The 23,415-nt window shown below is 44.7% G+C and overlaps 1 protein-coding gene across 1 annotated transcript in view; it reads left to right on the top strand.

Moving 5' to 3' along the window:
* Positions 1–1,392: 1,392 nt before the first annotated feature.
* The window catches only part of PAMR1 (peptidase domain containing associated with muscle regeneration 1), an 80,299-nt gene continuing 58,276 nt past the window's right edge, over positions 1,393–23,415 (top strand). The window contains exon 1 of the mRNA XM_055547762.1: positions 1,393–1,605. Within this exon, the coding sequence (XP_055403737.1) occupies positions 1,533–1,605 (73 nt within the window). The 5' untranslated portion in view covers positions 1,393–1,532. The remainder of the gene's footprint in view (positions 1,606–23,415) is intronic.

The following is a 23,415-nucleotide window of genomic DNA, read 5'->3' as shown; positions in this document are numbered from 1 at the left end:
TTTGAAGGAAGGATAATTAAAGGATAAAAGGATAAAGTATCCTTTAATTAAACATGTAAATAGTCATTTATTTCCCAGTGGCACTAGATGAACTCAGCCCTTTTTCTTAGAAAGACCTTCCCACTCCCTCCATGGATTGAGATCCTGCCTCTCTCAGGTCCCAGCTCAAGCTTCCCCAGTTCTGGGAAGCCTCCCAGTGCTCTAGGCCCGAATGATCACTCCTCCCAACCTCGGTTCTTCATCTGACCTCACAAACTGAGATCAAGCACGTCCTGAAACCCCAGTGCTTCCCTGAGTTAGACCTGGGTGTCAGTCCTACTCTGACAGTTCCAGCCAAGTGACCTTGAACAAGTCATTTCATCTCTGAGTGTAGGTTTCGGCATCCATACTACGGGGACAATGCCATCTACTGTACACGGTGACTATAATGGCTACATAAAACACTGCATACACAGAATTTTAAGAAGCAGTGTGCCTGCTGTCTGGGATTGTAGCTTCTGGACGCAAGCTGCTTGGGTTCAAGCCTGGCTCTGCCATTTACTTGGATGAGCTATTGAATTCTCATGCCCCAGTATCTCTCTCTGTAAGACTGAGATGACAGATGTATTATGAGGAATAAATGAGTTGATACATGTATGGTACTCAGTTGCCTGGCACAGAGAAATTGATCAAGAATGTCAGCTGTTATCTTGTAACACATCCTTCGTCTTCCCTTCAACATCTCATTTGCTATCTCCATACCTAGACTGAACGCCCTCACTACCGGGACAATGCCTGTGTGTTCTTTTATCCCTGAGCCCAGTACCCTGCCTGGCATGTGGGCAGGAGCTCTTTAAGCTGCTGAACTCACCATAATGGGCACTGTGGGACCATGCAGAATACCCCCAGCAGCCTATAGAAGCAAAGGATAAGGTTTCCAGACTGTGAGCGCCGGGAGCAAACGCTGGGCAGGAAGGAGACTGGGGATACAGGTGGAGGGGGGAGGCGGGTTGACTGCTTTTCTCCCTCCATCTCCAGCTCACCCCCTCCCCCAAGGCCAGGCGTTTAATCTGGCGGACTCAGTGTGTGCAGGCAAGGAGGCACTAGACCTCCCATCCGGGCTGGAGGTGGGGGTGGGGCTTCAGACCTCACCTGCGGTTGGGGGGTGAGGGGGCGCAGCCCCGGCTACCTCCGCCCCCCATTCAAGGTCCTGCTGGCTTCTCCCCTGCCCTCACCGCCTCGGGAAGCCCAGCCGGACCTGGGCGGGCCTCCGTGCCCCGCAGCTTCCTTTCCAGCCACAGCCCGGGGCCTCCCCTCGTGGCCACACCTCCCCGGGCTCCGCAAGGGTTAAGGCGGCCGCGGAGAGGAGAGGTTTGGGCTGACGTCGCGCAGGCTGAAGGTGGTTCCCCTCGGATAAGGATGGGAGAGCCTGGCGAGCTGAAACCCGAGCTCCCGCTCAGCTGGGGCTTGGGGAGGTCCGCGTAGGAGCCGCCTGCCCGCCGGCCTCCCTCGGTCCCTCCCCAGCAGTCACTCCGGGCACCGCCGCGGGAACGATGGAGCTGGGCTGGTGGCCGCAGCTGGGGCTTGCTTTCCTGCAGCTCCTTCTCATCTCGTCCTTGCCAAGAGGTACTGTGGGTCGCATTCAGGACCCCCCAGGAGGGGACTTTTGTCTCCTGGGGTTAGTTAGGGGGCAGGAGCGAGGTGTCCCAAGAGAGGGTGCTTGTGTGTCTGTGGGTGGTGGTGGTGAGCTTTCTTCTAGTGGGAATCTTGGGGGTTAGGGTTAGTGGTGCTGAGGTGTCCCTCTTTCTTTCTAAGAACGTGACACCGTTTTTCTGCCATCCCAACTTGTGGGACTGAACTGCCTCAGGAAACATACCAGCTTCAGTTTTATGTGCCTTTTTTTTTTTCTTAAGCTTTTTAAAGCACAAAATTATCGCCGGGGTTCTACCCAGGCTCAGGTGCCCCCTCTGACATGCAAAAGCCAAATCTCTACCTGGAAAAAGCCCCCTCCCAGGTGAGCTGGGAGGAAAGAGGTGAATAAGAGCAGGGCTTGCAGCGAGGGTGTTTGTCCTGAGCATCTTGTTGAGAAAATCTCACACCACAACCGTTCAGAACAGATTCCCAGCAAGGGAGAGGTGCTCACTCAGCATATATACACTTCCTTTCCAATAAGGATTAGAAAGAAGAAGAAAAAGCCAGGGTGAAGAGTGCAAGCTGATTTGGGGGATGCGCAGAGTTTATTTAGAAAGAGCTGTGGCTTCTGTGTTTTTCACATGTCATTTTCTGAGCCACAAACCCCACGTCAGATAGGCTTCTGGGGCAAGTGAGGTTGAAACAAGACCCAGACAGAGCTCTTGGGAGCCTCTTGACCCAGGAGAAGCAAGGGGAGAGCAGGCTTGTCCTGTGACTGCTGCTGGGCAAGCGGGGAAGGAGGACTTCTTAGGAGTATCGGTCCCTCTATGGCTAGAGAGGCCAGGTGTCAGGAGGCAAGGTGAGACCTCAGGAGGTAAGATGCACAGGTGATAAAATAGGGCAGCTTTGTGGAGGAGCAGGGAGTGTTTGAGCCTTTGCTACTCCCCTCTGCGGGGGTTACCTGCCACCTGTGCTGGTGACCTGACACCTTTGCTTTACTTAAGAAGTGGGTGCTTCGTTGCTGCAAGGAGCTGGCAAGCGCCCAACAATGAAACAGAGTAAGTTGGGTGGTGAGGGTGTAGAAAGCCATCAGCTACTGTAGAAGGGAAGCTGGACCTCGGCACACATCGCCTCATGGTGAATGAACAAAACCCGAGATACATGAAAAGCACCCCCCGCCCATTTAATCAATACTTTCCAGCTACCTTCCAGCCCCAGGTGGAATCTTCCTTGGTGATTTACTCTCAAGCTGAAGAGTGTTTCATTTGAATTTTGCCTTATTGCTGTCTGGAACAGCCCAATAATGTAGGGAGAAGGAGCCCGGGAGGGTGGAGTCTGATAATCCTTTAACCCAGCCTCTTGCCCGGGGTTTAGTTGGTGACTTTTCCTTGAGACTTGTCCCTGTTCCACCTCTGCCTTTTGGAGCCGACCTTCCAGGGCACGGTGGCCCAAGCCCAGCTCCAGAGGAGCCAGCTTCCTCCTGTAGTGCCAGGGCTTCCAGGTATAGTTTTCTTGTCCCTGCATCTCTTTTTCTAACGTGGCAGGTGAGATGGCTGAAACCCATAAAAGCTGAAAACTAAAGCTCAGCTGCCCCTTTTTCCTTGCCCAGGATCTGAAAAACCCGTTTATCCCTGACCTGAGAATCTCTTATACCTTTTACTCAGGAAAGAAAGCTGACTCTGGTAAAGAATCGCCTGCCAATGCAGGAGACAGGGGTTCAATCCTTGGGTTGGGGAGATCCTCTGGAGAAGGAAATGGCAACCCAGGCCAGTAGTCTTGCCTGGTCAATTCCATGGACAGAGGAGCCTGGCGGGCTACAGTCCGTGGGGTCATAAAGAGTCGGACACGACTTAGAGACCAAAACAAAACCAACAACAACAAAAAAGCCAAACAGAAAAGAAGAGCTTCAGGGAGTGTGCATGGTGTCTAAGCAGCCAAGCTGCTGACTGAGCCGGAGAGCAAGGCTATTTCATTGTCTGTCAAACATTCACGTTTAAAGGGAGCACAGAGGGATGGAGTGGAGAAGGAAAATATTTCAAGTTGTGAGCAAGTGAGTCCACTCCCTGCTGGAATTCTGAATCTGGCCCCCGTCAAGGAAAGCTTAGCAGCATATTTCCTCTAATTACTTTTCTAAAAAGAGCATTTGATGAGATGTAAACATTCACTGGGATGGCACGGCAGACGGTTGTTGCTCATCGACTCGGGACACGTGTCTGAGGATGAGAATCCAAACCTCAGGCCAAGTGATAACCCAACACAAACAGCATGTGAGGGGAGAAACCCAATTCCACTGACTTCACCAAACAGCAGTCGCTCTGCCAGCAGGATCCAGCCTAAAAGGAACAACTCATTGAAAAGATGTGACTCTGGGGAATGAAGCTTTCACATGAATAACTTCACAAGTGTTGCTTCCAACAGACATTAGCTGGTGGGGAGCGAGCATCCAGGCAACCGGGGAGGATAATTTGAAGCCCAGATATGCAGTGGGCAGGAGCAACAGTGGAGAGAGGGAATGTGGAAAGAAAGCAAGGGGGAAGGAGTGGCAAGAAAAATTAGATGTTGGTTTATAATGGGATGTGTTAGCAAATTCCAAGGAGAGAGCTATGAAAATTGGGCCTTCTTGGCAGAGCTAGATTTTTGTGGGGACTATGAAGAGGGTTTTCCCTTGATATATACTCTGAGAACTCCTAGCTTTTCCAACAGGGAAATAATTTGATGGTGGGATCAGGGGTTTCAGGAGCTAGGAGTGACTGGAGAGATCATTTAGTCAGAGTACCTCAAAAGGCAGAAGGCGAGGGGAGCAAACCTCTGAGCATTTATGATGGGCTCAGTGCTTAAACCGAAGCAGGGTAGGTGCTGTTATTTCCCAGATGGGGTTTAGAGAGGGTCTGTGACCTATTCAAAGATACATTAGGCACGGTTCCTGGAAAAGTGAAACATTTGATATAGCAATTCCACCTCTGGGAATAGACACAAAATAAATGAAAGCAGAAACTCCAGCAAATATTCATACACCCATGTCCACTGCAGCGCTATTGCCAGCAGCCAAAAGGGAGAAACAACCCACGCGTGGGTAAACAGAATGTGGGTCTATACACACGACAGAATACTATTCAGCCTTAAAAAGGAGTGAAGTTCTGATTAAAATGACAACGTGGATGAGCCTTGAAAACGTGATGCTTAAGTGAAAGAAGCCAGACACAAAAAGATAAATACTGTATGATTCCATTTATGTGAGGTGCCTAGAGGAGTCAAATTCATAAAGGCAGAAAGGAGAACAATGGTTACCAGGGGCTGGAGGAGAAGGGATTGGAGACTTAGTGTGTAATGGGCTTAGAGCGTCAGTGATCTGATGATACATTCTGGAGATGTATAGCAGTGATTGTTACACAGGCCATTGGACTGTGCACTTAAAGGCGATCAAAATGGTAAATCTGCGTTATTTACATTCTGCTGCAGAAATGATTCCCAGGTGGCGCTAGTGGTAAAGAACCCACCTGCCAATGCAGGAGATATAAACAGATGCAGTTTCAGTCCCTGGACCTGGAAGATCCCCTGGAGAAGGAAATGGCAACCCACTCCAGTATTCTTGCCTGGTGAATCCCATGGACAGAGGAGCCTGGCAGGCTACCGTCTATGGGGTCTCAAAGAGTTGGACATGACTGAAGTGACTTAGCACAGTACAGCAATATGATAAAAAGAAAACACGAGAAGGTTAGTGGAGCCTGGGCTGAGCCCAGACTGTCAGATTCCTGAGCTCAAGCTCACCTGGTACCCGGCTGAGAAACTCTCACAGCTAACAGCCTCCTACCCTGATGTGCATGTAATCACGGCATGGTCTCAGGACACACGTGGCAGGAGAGGGTCCTTGCTCTCTCCCATGTGGGTGGCGCTGTTGTTGTGTCGTGGGGTGACTCTAGCAAAGAGGGAGACTATAGCATGGAAGGGCTGGCAGCCTTTGGGTCAAGGTCTGCAGAAGTATTCAGCAGGGTATAGTGCTTGAAAGGTTTTGAACCTGAATGCTTTGAGGTGGGCTGGGTCCTCTGTCTGGCCTGACACCCCACTTCTCAGTTCACAGGTGTCTTACCTGCTAGTCCCTGCTTATATTTGCCTTGTTGATCTCTGTTCTTGAGAGGGATGGGGGAGAAATGGGATGTGAAAGAGAGAAGGTGGAAAGCTGGGTGCTGAATGGGGAGAAGTACAAGTGAGCATTTTGCAGCGGACAGGAACATACATGTATTTTCACTTGTGTGTGTTGTGGAACACAATCTCACCTCTATGACCACCAGTAAAATGTTTTATGAATGCCCTTGAGGGTGAGCTGTTGGTTGAAGTTGAGGGTGAGGTTGGGTGTTATATTTGGGTCAGTAAGCTGGGGACAAAGCACCTTTGGATCCAGGGGCAGAGATGACCTGGAGCATGTAAGTCCCTTAGAAATATCCAGAAGCCTTAGGGAGGGCTTTGGAATGCTACTGGCAGGGACTGTGGGTTTGACTTAAATTTATCTGCATCTGGGTTACCCTGGCTAGACAGCATCGGCTGAGATTATGGCATCTCATGGCGTCTGGAGGACCTAATGATTGGCCTTAAGTCAGAAAATTATTTCCATCTGCCCTCCTAGGGGTGGCCGATCCCGATGCAAGAGAAAACCTCTCTACCTGCCTTTTCTGAGCCTAGTTCTAGAAGCTGCAATTGATTTGGGGGGAAGGGTGCACATTTCAGTAATAAATGAGGGAAAGTGATACCCTGCTCCTCCCCTCATGTGGGAAGACCTGTCACCCCCACTTTGTGGATATTTGAAAGTCACAAGAGCCCAGATCCCTCTCATTTTATCTTAAAGGGGAGGGAAAACCAGTGTTTATATTTTCTAATTCCTGAATTCCAGGGCAGAAGACCCCGAGGCCAGCTGGAGCTTTGAAAGCTACCAGATCAGTGGCAGAAAGTTATCAGATTTCAAGCCTGGTCTGTATTTAAGGAGTTCTGTTTGTCAGTCATCCCAAGATCTGGGCCAAAGCATTAGGTTTATAATGGAGAGAAAGAAGTAAAATGCAGGAAAAGTCAAACTTCATATCTATGAACAAAACCACTCAGGGAAGGTAGAGAATTAGAGTTGGCTGGAGATATTTCTCTTAACCAATGGGACTTTCTAGTACTCACCGCCCAGCGCTGTTCCTTTCGTTGTTCTCGGTTGTTATTTGTGATACAGACACAGAGCCTGTGTGGGCTGAGAGTGGAGTAAGGAGGGCTGCACATCAGATATTTCACCTGTAATGGTGGAAACACCAGTGGGGGAAGCCTCATACCTAAGGAACCAGATCCCAAATAATCTACTGGTATTTGTGGTAAATACCAGGCATTCTCCTATATGCTTTACATGTATTCATTTAATCCTCACAACATACCTAGAAGGTAAGTAGTTATTATCCCTAGTTTACATACTGAGAGGGAGGCACAGTACTTGCCCAGGTCGCAGAGCTGGACATCAGTGTTTTGAACCCAGTCTGACTCCATAATGCATGCACCGAAGCAGTAACACTGCTATAGTCAGTACTGGTATAGATCTACCAACTATGGTAGATCTTCTGTCTGTACTTTGGCCAAATCATGAGGAATCACGGTTCTGGTTATCCTGTGGATATTCCAAGAGCTGATATTCCCTGGCCCCTGAGTCAGCAAGGTCACATGCTCACCACTGTGGAGGCCGAATGGATGTAAGTGACGAGGGAGAGACCTCAGCAGTCCCCGTGGGACCACGTGGAACCCAAGAGGAGCCATTTTCTAGAGGAAACAGGAATGTTAAGCAGATCGCAAATTCCACTCTTTTCTGGGTAGCTGTCCACAGGCACATGCATCTCATTATGATTAGACATGGGAAGTGAGAATTTCTTTGTCTCATAGTCAAATTTTATAATCAAAATCACGTTTCTGTTTGTGGAGTGACAGAGTTAAGGATGAGACATGCTTCATGCCTGGCCCTGAGACTGTGAAGCGCTAGTCTTTTATGGATTTATTCTGTCAAGATCGTCAATGTGTAAATTCTTAGGTGATGGAATAGGAGTAGCAGGCCTGGCATGAATAAGGGGAGGCATTTTTCTTTCTTCTTTTTTTGGCATAACACAGCTGATGGATATTGCAGGGGATGGAGATGCAGCCTCCCGCCATTAATACTGAGATGGATTTTAACCAGTTCATTCCAACCTTGAATGAGGATCTGCTGTCTTTTGAGTCTTTTGTTGAGTGGTTAAGAGAGCCCAAATGAAGACACATGTTTCTGTCACCCTTCTGCCTCTGGAGTTGGGGACATGCCTTTATCCCTGCAGTGTAGGCATCTTGATCACTGCCCTCTCCGAGACTCTGGCTGTTTCAGGGGGCTGAGTTAGTGGTTTGGCAGCGAGTGTCCGTAAGTAGAAGTCTGGTCAGTTGGTTTGGTGATTGGAAAACCAGGACTGCTGCTGCCAGAACAGAGTGAGGAACACATTCAGGCAACTTTAGCTCATGGGGAGGTGCAGCAAGTGTCCTCATAAGCTGAATTTATGATTGGTTAAAATAAATTTCCATCTAGCTTAGTGGAAAACCACTGGGTGGAGGAGGGATGTTGGCCTGGTTTGCTTCAAATCAAATCATTTGAGAACTCTGGAGAACTGAAGTGTCAGTTTTTCAAACCCAGTTCTGTGCCCATTTACTTCACAGGATTCCTTTGAAGATGATCAGTTAATCCCCTATATCGTGCGACCCCACTTTGGAAGTCAGTGGTGATGGTGGAGAACACCTAGAAAGCCCAGGACAAGTTGCCTGAGCTTAGCTTCTAGCTGGTAGCATCTACTCCCATGTTTTAATATACCACTTCCTCACCTGGGATGCAAGCAGAAGGGAGGGCTTGGCTGGTATAAAGAATCTTTATTGCCTTACTTCTTGTTTGGCTTTCTGCCTCCCACTGGGTGGTTGACTGCGTGCTTCTAAGTGATGTTCAGCCTGCTTTCTCTGCAAACCTGGCTCCCCTGGCCAATTCACTGGTGGAACAGAACAAGTGAATATTCAAGTCTTCATGGAAATGAGATACAAACTGTAAGACACAAAAAGCAAAATATATTTAGCAGTAATGGACCCAACTGGGGCTTTCCTTGTGGCTCAGTGGTATAGAATCCACCTGCCCAATGCAGGAGACTTAAGTTTGATCCCTGGGTCAGGAAGATCTCCTGGAGGAGGAAATGGCAACCCACTTCAGTATTCTTTCCTGGGAAATCCCATGGACAGAGGAGCCTGGCAGGCTACAGGTCTTGGGGTTGCAGAGTCAGACACGATTGAGTGGCTAAACAACAACAGAAGTGGACCCAATGGATTCCCTGTAAAATAGACTCCAAAAGGTCATAGCAGGAGCCATTTCTAACAGCAGTCTTTGTCACAAATAACCTGACCCTGGAAATCACATATGCCTGATATATCTGCATTCGTATATTTATTCAACAAACTATCTAGAGATAGCAGGATGAATGAGACCAGTTCTTTTCCTAAAGACATTTGTAATCTTTTGAGAGAGCTCATGGTCCAGCCTGGTGTTTTCCAAAGTAGGTTTCATGAGATACTAATATTAAAGGATATTCAGCAGAAATAATAAAACCTAGGATGTCATGGTAAAATAAGTTTGGGGAATGTGGGAATTAACTTGGTACAAAGAATATTATAGGCTCGGCAAAGCCCTACAATAAAGCAAGCTGTTACTAACATTTAAAAGGTTGTTCAGCTGCAGAACCTCTTTTCATGTCAGACCTTATACCATCAGTGAATTTGGCACTCTATGGAATACAGTTTTTTTCAGGTCTCTTGTCCATAATGGATAAAACATTGAAGAATCTCTCTCTCACCATTATGGAGGACAAGGTAAGAAGGGAATTTGAAAATCTATAAAATTGGAGCGTCTCTTCAGCCTTCTGCTGAGAGACGGGCAGGAAGTCTGTCATCTGCTCACTTCACACTTGCTGAGTCGTTGAAAGAACCGTCGGGGTGATCCCGGCCCTGTTGTTGTGATAAAAGTCCTCACCAGCGTCGACCTGCGTAGTTCACCAAGAAAGCTTATTCCTGGTCTATGAGGTGCTCACAGTACTGTGATTGCCCTGGGATCATTGGGCGGAATGAGGTGTGACTCTGATTAAGATGCACGTGGTGATGTGACAGTCCCAGGGAGCGGTAAGAGCTGTGACTTGACTTCCCCACTTGGGTTGTAACCTTGGTGACAGTCACACTGTCCCCACCTCACAAATGAGGAGAATATTCGAGCATCCTTCTAGCTCCTGGGACCATTGAGTTCAAGATCCAAGTCCATTCATTACCAGTTAACCTCCCCCCACCTCAACACACATGTTGGTTTGTCTCCGATCTTTTCTTATTGATCCTCCTGTCTGCTAGTTTGGGTATAGCTCAGGCACCATGATCCTGATTTTTACAACCCGGAAGCGGTCTGGGCTGTTTACACTGGTGCTGTATCCCATAGAGACAGCACGTGAGTTTGAGCTGTTCATCAACCCGTTGTTTGCTGTTTCTGGGAACAGCTTTATTCCTCCCTTGCCTAAATATTGTTCTTGTTGTCATGCAACATGGTTTCTCCCTTAGCCCTCCCGTTGCCTGCCTCCTGTCTCTGCCCAGACTTGTTTCAGATTAGATGACAACAGTGGCAATGGATGAGGAATGAAGCAGCTATTCCTTTTAAGGGTTTTCTGCCCAACCCATAACCTTCTCAGCAAAGATTTAGCTCTTCCTGGCCATTTTATGTACTTCATTTTTGCTGCTGATATCTTAGTATGGATGTGTTCAAGTTTGAATATACATGCACACAGAAAAATAAAAGTATAGGTGTGGTTGTTGTTGTTCAGTCGCTCAGTTGCGTCTGACTCTTTGTGACCCCATGGACTGCAGCACACCAGGCTTCCCTGTCCTTCACTGTCTCCTGGAGTTTGCTCAAACTCATGTCCTTTGAGTCGATGATGCCATCCAACCATCTTATCATCTGTCGTCCCCTTCTCCTCCTGCCTTCAATCTTTCCCAGCATCAGGATCTTTTCCAATGTGTCTGCTCTGAGCATCAGGTGGCCAAAGTATTGGAGCTTCAGCTTCAGCATCAGTCCTTCCAATGAATATTCAGGATTGATTTCCTTTAGGAAATAGATATAGTTATGTATACACTTATGTGTGTATATGGATGGATGTGTATAAACATGGGGTGTAGAGTATTATGGTTTAAAACATAGGCCAGAGTTTGAATCCTGCCTCCATCATTTGTGGCTCTTTTCTTGAAAAATTACTTAACCTCTTTCATGTGGCCTTACCACCTTATACACTGAGAATAATAGTGTCTTTATTTGAGTTTGAGAAGGGAATGGTGACCCACTCCAGTATTCCTGCCTGGAGAATTCCATGGACAGAGGAACCTGGAGGGCTGCAATCCATGGCTTTGCAAAGAGTTGGACATGATTGAGCAACTAACACACACAAATGACATAACCTATTAACTTTTAAATTATTATTGAGATATAGTTGATTTATTTTTTTTTATTTTCTTTTGGAGTGTAATTGCTTTACAGTGTTGTGTTAGTTTCTGCTCTATAACAGCATGAATCACTATATGTATACTTATGTCCCGTCCCTCTTGAGCCTCCCTTCACCTTCCCCATCCCATCCCTCTAGGTCATCACAGAGCACTGAGCTGGGCTCCCTGTGCTATATAGCAGTCTCTGGAATAGTCCTGAGCCATAAAAAGGAATACAGTTGAGTCATTTGTAATGATGTAGATGAATCTAGAGTCTGTAATACAGAGTGAAGTTAAGTTAGAAAGAGAAAACCAAGTATAGTTGATTTATAAAGTGTTAGCTTCAGGTGGACAGCAAAATGAATCTGCTATATCCACCCTTTTTTATATTCTTTCCCCATATAGGCCATTACAGAGTGTTGACTAGAGTTCCCTGTGATATAGAGAAGGTCCTTTTTAGTTATCTATTTTATATATAGTACTGTCTATGTGTCAATCCCAATCTTTGATTTATCCCTCCCTTCCAGTTTACCTCCTCCTTACCCTTCAGTGATCATAAGTTTATTTTGCATATCTGTAACTCTATTTTGTAGATAAATTCATTTGTCGCCCTGTTTTTAGGTTCTACATATAAGTGATATCATATGCTATTTGTCTTTCTTTGTCTGGCTTATTTCATTCAGTGTGACAATCTCTTGGTGGTCCAGTGGTTAGGACTGAGCTTTCACTGCATGGGGTGAGGGTTTGATCCCTGGTTGGGGAACTAAGATCCTGCATGCCACATGGCACGGCCAAAAAAAAAAAAAAAATAGAGAGAGAGATAGCCTATTCAGTATAATGCTTTGCAAAAAGGAGTACTCAGGAAATTAAAGTCATCTTCTGCTCCTCTCTTTTCTAGTATTTTTCCCACTAGCACAGAAGGAATTAAGAAGGAGAAGCATGGGTATTCTGTCTTTAGTAGACTGGAATTTATGTGGTCCTTTTCAGGCTCACGTCATCTTGGTGCACAGTCCTATCCTAGTTATCTGTGACTCTGTGTCAGAAAAAAAAAAAATTCCAAAAGATTCACCGTATGTTTATTTCTCTGAGACTTGCTTTCTCCCCTTGCTTTTATCATGCATCTGCCTTCCAACCTTAGGGTGAAATGCCTTCCACATGCCTAAGTTTGTCCATGTGCTGGCTTCTTGCAGGGATTTGAGGGGCTGGTGTCTTGCAGAGTGGGGGATTCTGGGTCAGTGATGTTGTCTCCCGAACATGAGATGGTGCCCATGGCCACCTGTTGTGATTCAAGGGTAGAGCCAGCCAGGAATCCTCAGGCCAAAAGAAGTTGCCCTTCATCTTGTTCAAGCTTGTAGAGCTGGGGGAGGCAGCTATAATGAGGACTAGCCTGCATGAAGCTGCGGCCAGCTTAGGGCTTAGTGAACCATAGGACATACCATTATAAATGCATCACCCTCGTTCAGCCTGACATCTGCTCTTGGCCATCTGCCTTTGGTAGAAGGAAAATCTGGCTTCTGCTTGGCATCAGTGAACCTGAACGTGAAGACAGTAACACTGACTCTGGAGGCTCCTGGCAAAGGGATAGATGTGGTTGACCAAGGCCCCCATAGAGCCCTGGCAGACTCTGGCTCAGAAAGAAGGTTTTAAACATGTGGAGGATTGGGGAACAGGTGGGATTGTTTGTATCATTCTTATGTCTGAGGAAATCCAGATTAGATTTTTAGGATAAGCATAAGTTTTATTGTTTTCTTAAGGAAATATCTTTTCTTGTATTACTTTTAAAAAATATTTATATATTTTTGTCTGTGTCGTGCAGCTTGTGGGATCTTAGTTACCTGACCAGGGATTGAACCTGCACCTTCTGCAGTGAATGCTCAGAGTCCTAACCACTGGACTGTCAGGGAATTCCCAAGTTTTATTGTTTTTTAATTTATACATTCTAATGCTTTGCTTGAATAATATTTGCTGGGTTCTGTTGCCAGGAACTTTTAGGTGCATTATTAAAAAATTTTTAGTAGCCAATGCTAATTAAAAAATAAGATCTATTCAGCTCATATTGCAGTGTTGGAAATAACCCAGAAGCAGCTGTCTTTCTGTGCTAGGGATTTCTAGCACAGTTGTTGAGGATAATGGCAACTTGGGACCCTTCCAAGATGCTCGAGTTTGGGTTTTATTCCCTTTGGCTATAGATGTAGAATTTCTATTCCTAGAAGAGAAGCAGCAGGAGGTGAGGTATGTCCTATTTAAATAGGTGTCTGAAGAGGAGGTATTAGAGAGAAGAGATTAGGAAATCTAAAAGCAAGGGGGAGGAACTCAGAATGCCATGATAGAAACAAGAACAGACTGCTTGAAAATGCCATCTATGTGTGGGCCTCTGAGGGAGACAGTTACTCACCCCTTTTGTTCCCTTAGCCATCTGTATCTTAGCCACATGTGTGATGGCTTTTTAAAAAAATTTTTTTGGAATATAGTTGATTTACAACCTGAAACTAACACAATATTGTAAATCAGCTATACTTCATTAGAGTATATTAGAATGTACAGCAAAGTGAGTCAGATACATACATATATATATATATATATATATATATTCTTTTTCAGATACTTTTCCCATATTGCTTATTACAGAATACTGAGTAGAGTTCCTTGTGCTGTACAGTAAGTCCTTGTTAATTGTCTGTTTTATATATAGTAGTGTGTATACATTAATCCCAGTCTCCTAATTTATCACTTCCCCCCATGTTTCCCCTTTGGTAACCATAGATTTGATTTCCAGGAAGTCTGTTTCTGTTCTGTAAAACTTCATTTGTATCATTCTTTATTAGATTCAACATATAAGTGATATATTTTTTTTTTCTTTCTCTGTCTGACTTACTTCACTTAGTATAAAAATTTCTAGGTCCATCCATGTTGCTGCAAATGGCATTATTTCATTCTTTTTTATGGCTGAGTAATATTCCAACATGTATATGCACCGTATCTTCTTTATCTGTTGATGTGTTCTAATTCTACAGAGAATAATGGTAATGTCTCAACAAACACACAATTTTTCTTCCAAAGCACTTTATGCTCATTGCCTCTTTAACTGCAGTGACATTAACAACCCCATCAATCTACATCCATTCTCTTGAGATTTGGGGAAAATGCCACAGCAAGATGTCTTGTTTGTGATTGTCCAGCAGCATAAATGAGAGGCAGATTCAGTATTAAAATTTGAATAATCTGATTCCCAAGTGTGTTCACTTCACCAGTGATGCATTCTTGATCTGTAAAGTCGAAGTTGTGAACTCTCTAGAATCAAAGTATTGTGTTGAAAAGAATAAGACTGTGGCCCTAGAAAGAGCTGGCTTTTTCACCTGAAAGCTGTGCCACCTAGGACAATTTATTTACCTTTCTGTTCCTGAGTGTCCTCATCTGTTAAATGAAGAAAATGATACTTACTTTGAAGGGTGGCTCTGAGGATTCAGTGAACTGGTTTCTTTCAAAGGCTTGGATACATTCTTGTGGGGGCTGGGACCCAGGAAGAGGGGACAATGAATGAGACATGACAGAGTAGAGCAGTGTGCTTAATAAAGGATAAAGAAGGGAAGAAAGTGACAAGTTGATTTTTACTTCCCTTTCCTTCCCAATGTACTAAGGCCTGCAAACTAGATTTCTAGGGAGTCTGTTAAAAGACTTATCACTCCTGATACCCAAAGGGGATGATGACCGTGTTGACTTTCCAGCTATCATTATCTTATTACCAAGAGGAGCTATGAGAAGGGGAAGACCAAGGTTAACTGAGAGTAGGAATCCAGCCAGGCTGCGACTGAGAGTCACTGGTGGTGGGAGGGTTTTCAGAGTCACAGGAGATACTGAGTCATCAAGAGCCCTAGTAACCATTCCATCGCCCCTGACTCACAGCATTTCCATCTGGGATTTGCCTGGTATCTGTCATCAGTCCCATGGAGTGGGCGGTCAGACCTTCAGGTGGTTAGGAATGTGTTGTGTTAGAAATCAATACGGGGAGTTCAGAGAGCCTGAGAGGAGGCGGGGGAGTGAGAGAGGATGAGAGGGCAGCCCAAGCTGCCTAAGTGTAGGACTCTGATTCCTACATCTTTTTTTTTCCCCCTTCTGGTCTTAGGTTTATAACGTGAAGGACAGCAAAACACTCAGTAGAGATTTTCATTAAATGTGGTTAGAGGGGAGGGCTGTGGGGGTTTTGAGTGGAGACAAAGGCATATTCTAACATCAAAGAGGAGTGAGCCCTTGATGAAAGCCCCTTTCTTTGCCACCTTCTGGGGTGGCCTCAGCCTGGGCCTTTTGGTCTAACAACCGACATCGTATATGGAACAGGCCGACTCACATTTTCATCAAGAAGTCTCTGACTTTTTTTAGATTCGCCTGAACAGTTACTGTGTCAGCTTACTTCCTTGAAACCTGGTGTTGAAAGTGTGCTACTCAGAGATGATGCTGTGGGGACTCCATTGCCCCTTCTGCCCTTCTGTGGAGTTAAGCCCCGGTTGTTTGAGGGATTACGTGTTCTCCGTCTTGTCAGCAGGAGAAATATGTTGGAGCGCCTTAGCGCTAGCTGCCAGGCTGTGAAAACAATGCCCGGAGGACAGCCAGCTTCTCTCACTCATTCATTCATCTTTTTCACCACATCTATAAAAACTGAACCTGGGCTTCCCTGGTGGCTCAGTGGTAAAGAATCCGCCTGCCAATGCTGGAGACATGGGTTCAATCCCTAATCTGGGAAGATCCCACATGCTGCGGAGCAACTAAGCCCGTGCTTTACAACTACTGAACCTATTCCCTAGAGCCCGGGGGCTGCAACTACTGAAGCCCTCATGCCCCAGAGCCCATGCTGCAATGAGAGACTGCCGCAATGAGAAGCCATGCATGGCAACTGGAGCGTGGCCCCTGCTCACCGCAAGGAGAGAAGAGCCTGAGCAGCAACGAAGACCCAGCGCAACCAAAAATAAATAAATAAATAAAATTTAAAATAAGCAAAAGCCGAACCTGTGCCAGTTGGTTGGCATTGTTCTCATTGCCCTGGTATTTGCATGAATAAAACAGAACTGAGAGGTTAAGTGTCTTATGTTTTCCAGCGTGAATTCAGGAAAAAGCAGAGCTGGACCATTCTAAATGAAATCTCCACTCTGGGGGGCTGCCCCAAGCATGGGAGCTGAGGAAGGGCTTGGGCAAAGCCTGTGATACTAAAGTATTGGGTCAGCCAAAAAAATTGTTCATGTTTTTCCGTAAGATTTTATGCACTTTTGGCCAACCCAATACTCTGCAACTCTCTTGATATTTGTTTACCCTGATTTACCAAAAAAAAAAAAAAAAAAAAAAAGAGGAAAGAGAAGCACTTGTCCACACAAAATAATGATGCAGCAATTTAAAATCACTTCTCAGGACTACTCAAGGTCAAGAGAAGATGTTCATGACTGAAGTAAAGAAATAAAGCAGTTTCTAAAGAAAACCAAAAATAGGTTACCAGTTTTGAGAGGTTAAGAAGACTGTGTACACATCTTTTAGCTTCTATGTGTGAATGTATATGTTAATTAAAAGATGACAATTGAAGGGTAAGTTATTTCTGAATACTTTTTCTTTATGTATAATTTTATTTTTTGATGCTTTCATAAGAAATCTTTTCTATTAAAGTATAGGGTCTTTTATGGGTTTCTCTGGTGGCTCAGATGGTAAAGAATCTGCCTGCAATGCATCCCTGGGTCAGGAAGACTCTCTTGGAGAAGGGAATGGCAAACCACTCCAGTATTCTTGCCTATAGAATACCATGGAGAGACAAGCCTAGTGGGCTATAGTCTCTGACGTCACAAAGAGTCTGACATGACTTAGCGACTAACACTTTCACTTTTCATAGAGTGTTTTATAAAAAAAAATAAATACTTTATCCAATGGAAGAGTTGAGATAAATGAATGAATGTATAATATGCCCAGAACTTTGTGAGTTCAATTTTGCTATGTGATTATGGGCACGTGCTTGACTCTTTGGTGCCTTGGTTGATTCCAGGGTGTTGCTCTGTGAGTTCTTGATGCTTAGTTTTGTACTTATTTCCTAGGAAGCACTGGCAGAATAAAACTCATTTGTGGTTTAATAAGACTGTTCTTTTTGTTGTTGTTGTTGTTTTGTAAATAAAGTTTTATTGAAACACTGTCATGCACATCTGTTTATATATTATCTGTGGCTATTTTCTATTGAGTAGTTGCCACAGAGACCACATGACCCACAAACTAAGACAACATTGGAAAGCAACTATACTCCAACAAAAATTAATAAAAAATTAAAAAGATTAAGTTAAAATGCCAAGAAAAATGTATCTGCCTCTTTACAAAAACCATTTACTGATCCCTAGGTTAGACAACAAGTAAGGCTTTGTTCTTAAATGTGGACAGCAAAGTAACCTTTGTTCACCTAGAGCAGCCCAAAAAACTGGAGGTTGTCCTGGCCTATTTTGCCCTCAGCAGCAGGCTTGCTCATGTCTTCCCTAAACCTGAAATTCTGCAGGCCTCCCTTTCTTCTCAGAATTCCCTAAAAAAATGTCTTTGGAGTCTCTCTTTGCTTATTTCCTACTTAGCTGTTTTCCTCACTGATAAAGTGAAGAGGTCAGAGTAATTCATTTTAACTTACAAGAAAATATTACCCATTTTTCTGGATCACTTTTAAAATTAAATTGCATGAACAATATAAAAACACTTTAGCTAAACAAATATTAAAATGCTTTAGCATACATGCAGGAAAACCTTCAGTTGCTTTTCTGCTGTTGGTGTTTCTTTAAATCCTAGTTTTTGTAACTGGCTTTTAGCATCATACTGAAATTCCCTGAAGTTTGTACATTCGTGTATGCATGTCTTCGCAATCCCATGGACTGTAGCCCACCAGAATCCTCTGTCCATGAAAATTTCAAGGCAGGAATACTGCAGGAGGTTGCCATTTCCTCCTCCAGGAGATCTGAAGCCAAATGACCAGTGTGCCCTTTGTCACAAATGGAGGAGGAAAAGTCCAGGAGATTGTTTTTGTCTGCTTATTGTATTTTCAGATCTCTTCAGCTGATCAACTTTAAATATTTCTCATAGAATATTTCTTAATAAACTTACCTGTTTATTTCTTACCTATATGTTTTGGGGCACTTTCCTGTCTCTTTTCCAGCCAGGTGAGAAGTTAAGGGTGATGGACTTACCAGACCACAGGGGCCGAGTCAATAACACCATTAACCCTGTTTCCTCCCTCACTTCTATATTCCTGGGCAGTGATCTTTTCTTGGGAAATGGTAGATTTTTATTTTTTATCTTATTTAACCCCCCTTATGGTGTGATCACTGACCTAGAGCCAGACATCCTGGAATGTGAAGTCAAGTGGGCCTTAGAAAGCATCACTATGAACAAAGCTAGTGGAGGTGATGGAATTCCAGTTGAGCTATTTCAAATCCTGAAAGATGATGCTATGAAAGTGCTGCAATCAATATGCCAGCAAATTTGGAAAACTCAGCGGTGGCCACAGGACTGGAAAAGGTCAGTTTTCATTCCGATCCCAAAGAAAGGCAATACCAAAGAATGCTCAAACTACCGCACAATTGCACTCATCTCACACGCTAGTAAAGTAATGCTCAGAATTCTCCAAGCCAGGCTTCAGCAATACGTGAACCGTGAACTTCCTGATGTGCAAGCTGGTTTTAGAAAAGGCAGAGGAACCAGAGATCAAATTGCCAACATCCGCTGGATCATGGAAAAAGCAAGAGAGTTCCAGAAAAACATCTATTTCTGCTTTATTGACTATGCCAAAGCCTTTGACTGTGTGGATCACAATAGACTGTGGAAAATTCTGAAAGAGATGGGAATACCAGACCACTTGACCTGCCTCTTGAGAAACCTGTATGCAGGTCAGGAAGCAACAGTTAGAACTGGACATGGAACAACAGACTGGTTCCAAATAGGAAAAGGAGTACGTCAAGGCTGTATATTGTCACCCTGCTTATTTAACTTATATGCAGAGTCCATCATGAGAAACGCTGGGCTGGAAGAAGCACAAGCTGGAATCAAGATTGCCGGGAGAAATATCAATAACCTCAGATATGCAGATGACACCACCCTTATGGCAGAAAGTGAAGAGGAACTCAAAAGCCTCTTGATGAAAGTGAAAGAGGAGAGTGAAAAAGTTGGCTTAAAGCTCAACATTCAGAAAACGAAGATCATGGCATCCGGTCCCATCACTTCGTGGGAAATAGATGGGGAAACAGTGGAAACAGTGTCAGACTTTATTTTTCTGGGCTCCAAAATCACTGCAGATGGTGATTGCAGCCATGAAATTAAAAGACACTTACTCCTTGGAAGGAAAGTTATGACCAACCTAGACAGCATATTGAAAAGCAGAGACATTACTTTGCCAAACAAAGGTCTGTCTAGTCAAGGCTATGGTTTTTCCAATGGTTATGTATGGATGTGAGAGTTGGTCTATAAAGAAAGCTGAGCACCAAAGAATTAATGCTTTTGAACTGCGGTGTTGGAGAAGACTCTTGAGAGTCCTTGGACTGCAAGGAAATCCAACCAGTCCATCCTAAAGGAAATCAGTCCTGAATATTCATTGGAAGGATTGATGCTGAAGCTGAAACTCCAATACTTTGGCCACCTGATGTGAAGAGCTGACTCACTGGAAAAGACCCTGACGCTGGGAGGCATTGAGGGCAGGAGGAGAAAGGGACAACAGAGGATGAGATGGTTGGATGGCATCACTGACTCAATGGACATGGGTTTGAGTGAAGAACTCTGGGAGTTGGTGATGGACGGGGAGGCCTGGCGTGCTGTGGTTCATGGGGTCGCAAAGAGTTGGACACGACTGAGTGACTGAACTGAACTGAACTGAACCCTGTAGTCCTGTAGATGTGGTGCTAGTGTCCCTACATGACCATCCATTTGTTCTCTTCGCCTTGTATGTTTCCTCATCACGGTGAGTCATCCTGTGTTTGTGAGGTCCTTTATCCAATGTCTACTCCTCTATGAAGCTGTGAGTTCATTCAACATCTGCTCCCCTATGAAACTCCATGGGAATGGTGTCTGTTCTTCTCTCCGTTGTATCCCAGCACTCAGCCTCCTACCTGGGACGTGGCGGACGCTCAGTAAACACTTGTGGGATGAAAGAGTGAACTCATCAGTTCACCCGCAGTCTTGGCACTGTGCTCAGTGGGAAAATTGAGGACCAGAGTGGTGAAAAGACTGGCCTTGGGTTAACCTTTCTTTTGAGAAGACACAGTGTGTTAAGTTCCCTGTGGATGATGTAACATTACCACAAACTTAGTGACTTAAAACAGTGCAGTTGTATTTTTGTACAGTTCTGGAGCTCAGTGGTCTACAGTGAGCCTTAGGAGGCCAAAATCAGGCTGATGGCAGGCCTGCATTCTTTGGATGCTCGGGGAGAAGCCGTTTCCTTTCCTCGTCCAGCTTCTGCAGGCGGCCTGTGTTCTTTCAGCTGTGGTCCCTTCTTCTATCTCGAAAGCACAGCTCTGACCTGTCTAATGCTGCTGCTGTCACACCTCTATTCTGACTCTGACCCTCCTGCCTCCCGTTTATAAGATCCTTGAGAGTACATTTGCCCTGCCTGGACAAGCCCCCATTCTCTCCCCATTTCAGGATCCTTAAATTAGTCACATTGGCAAAATTCCTTTTGTCATGTGAGGTCACATTTTCATTGGTCCTGAAGGTTAAGATACGTACATCTTTGGGGCTGTTTTTCTGTCTTCCAGACAGACTGCTTGGGAAGGAGCCAGCTGGCTGACTTGGCAGACAGTATAGAAATGGACTTCCCTGGGGTCATTCCCTTTGGCTAAGACGATGCAATATTCTGGACCGTACCTATAAAATTAATGTATGTGCTAGGGAGGGCAGAGGTGGACTTGTTCATTGAAATAAAGAGAAATGCCAGTGAAGGCATTTTAGGAAATTAATTTCTTGGGTAAAGGGAGGCCCGCAGTATTCCATGGCTGGACTAGCCTGCTGCTTTAGGAAAAACAGGCTCCACCCTCTATTGCAGTGGAGCAAACCTTGCTTGGCTTTCCACATTTATAAAAGTACAAGACTTACAAAAGTTGCAAGTAATTTTTATTCTGTCAGTGTCCCCCAGGAGTCATCAATATTTGTAAATTCTTAGAAAACCTGGAAAGATGGAGTACTCACCCTCAGATGAGCAAAGGGAGGGGTAAGACATGAGCCACACCCCACAGGCATGTCAGATGTTCAGAGAGTTGAGAAATCATATGGCTGGACAAGGCGGGGGCTGGCGCCAAGGGATTGGGACCCAAGTTAGATAACCTGGGCCAGTTGTTCTACACCCTTCATCATGGGAGGGAAACTGCCCCTGTTTGATATCAGCAAATTATTGAGCAGAACAAGATCTCCTGGCTCATCGCTCTGACCCACTGGATGAAAATTCTTGACTGTTGAAGCTCTAGAGTGCAGGCTGATTCATTCAGCAAGGATTTATCCAGTGTCCCTTGCATGCCAGGCCCATCCCTATCTATGGTGGACAAATCAGATGAGGTTCCTGCCAGCTTCTGGTCATGTGAAGGAGACAGATGACATACCAGTCAGTGGAAACACAGAAAGGGATTATACATTGTGGTAAAGGCTTTGAAAGCAAGCCACTGGGATGCTCTGATAGAGAATACTATGGGAGGATGAGCAGGGGCACAAACTTCAGATGAGAAAGTCAGTGAGGACCGATCTCAACAGGTGTCATTTCCACCGAAGCCCAATGCTTTGATAGAGGCAGTGGGGAAAGCCAGTGTGAAGGCCCTGGGATGAGCAAGACCTTTGTGGCTTTGAGAAATAGAAGGTGGAAAATAGTCCAAGGAAAGGCTATAGGACTCAGGAGACAGCAGCTCTCAAAAGCCTTGGGAACCATACCAGAGCATTTAAGGTTTGCTCCAAATGCAGGTGGAAACAACAGAAACATTTTATGTAAGGAGTTGATATGTGGTATATTCAAAAAATGAGATCCTTGAGAAATATGGAGTTATAGTATCTTCTTAAGCTGATAGCTATTGAATGTTCATTATATACTAAGCACTATGATAAACTATATACATTGTCTTGTCTAGTCCTTTCAGCTAGTTCCTGAGTTTTATATAATGAATTCATTTCATTGGATGATAAACTGAGACTGAGTCAGTAAACTAACTTAGCCAAGATCATACACCCCATAAGTAGCAGAGGTGGGATTCCAAACCCAGATCTGTCTGACTCTGATGCTTAAGCCTTTAAACATTTTGATTTCTTTCACTATTTTTTAGCATTAAAAGTATAATAAAAATAATACAGAATTTGCTACATTAGCCATTTTAAGCATACAATTTGATGGGACAATATTTGCCCTTTTGTGTCTGGCCTCTTAGTCTGTTTGCAAGGTTTGCCCATATCATAATTTGTATTAGCATCTTGTCCCTTTTCATGGCAGAGCAATATTCCACATTCAGAATATTGTATTCCGAATATACAACTTCTTGCTTATTCACTCTCTTGGTGGACACTTGGGTTGTTTCTACCCTTTGTCTATTGTGAATAATGCTGCAAGTATCTGTTTCAGTTTCTAATTTTGATTTTGGGAGAATATACCTAGGAATAGAATTACTGAGCTGCACATTAATTCAATGTTTAGCTTTTGAAGGAACTGTCAAATTGGTTTCCACAGAAGCTGCACCATTTTACAATCCCATGAGCAATATCTGAGGATTCCAGTTTCTCTACATCTTTGTCAACACTTGATATTTTCCTTTTCTTTTTTTGAATTATAGCCACCCTCAGTTCAGTTCAGTTCAGTCACTCAGTCGTGTCCAACTCTTTGCGACCCCATGAACTGCAGCACGCCAGGCCTCCTTGTCCATCACCAACTCCCGGAGTTCACTCAGACTCACGTCCATCGAGTCAGTGATGCCATCCAGCCATCTCATCCTCTGTCGTCCCCTTCTCCTCCTGCCCCCAATCCCTCCCAGTATCAGAGTCTTTTCCAATGAGTCAACTCTTCGCATGAGGTGGCCAAAGTCCTGGAGTTTCAGCTTTAGCATCATTCCTTCCAAAGAAATCCCAGGGCTGATCTCCTTTAGAATGGACTGGTTGGATCTCCTTGCAGTCCAAGGGACTCTCAAGAGTCTTCTCCAACACCACAGTTCAAAAGCATCAATTCTTCGGCACTCGGCTTTCTTCACAGTCCAACTCTCACATCCATACATGACCACAGGAAAAACCATAGCCTTGACTAGACGGACCTTTGTTGGCAAAGTAATGTCTCTGCTT

This window comes from Bubalus kerabau, chromosome 15 (genome assembly GCF_029407905.1).
Source record: "Bubalus kerabau isolate K-KA32 ecotype Philippines breed swamp buffalo chromosome 15, PCC_UOA_SB_1v2, whole genome shotgun sequence".
Classification (NCBI taxonomy): domain Eukaryota; kingdom Metazoa; phylum Chordata; class Mammalia; order Artiodactyla; family Bovidae; genus Bubalus; species Bubalus kerabau.
The sequence above is the reverse complement of the archived record's forward strand: the minus strand, read 5'-3'. Positions and strand labels throughout refer to the sequence as shown.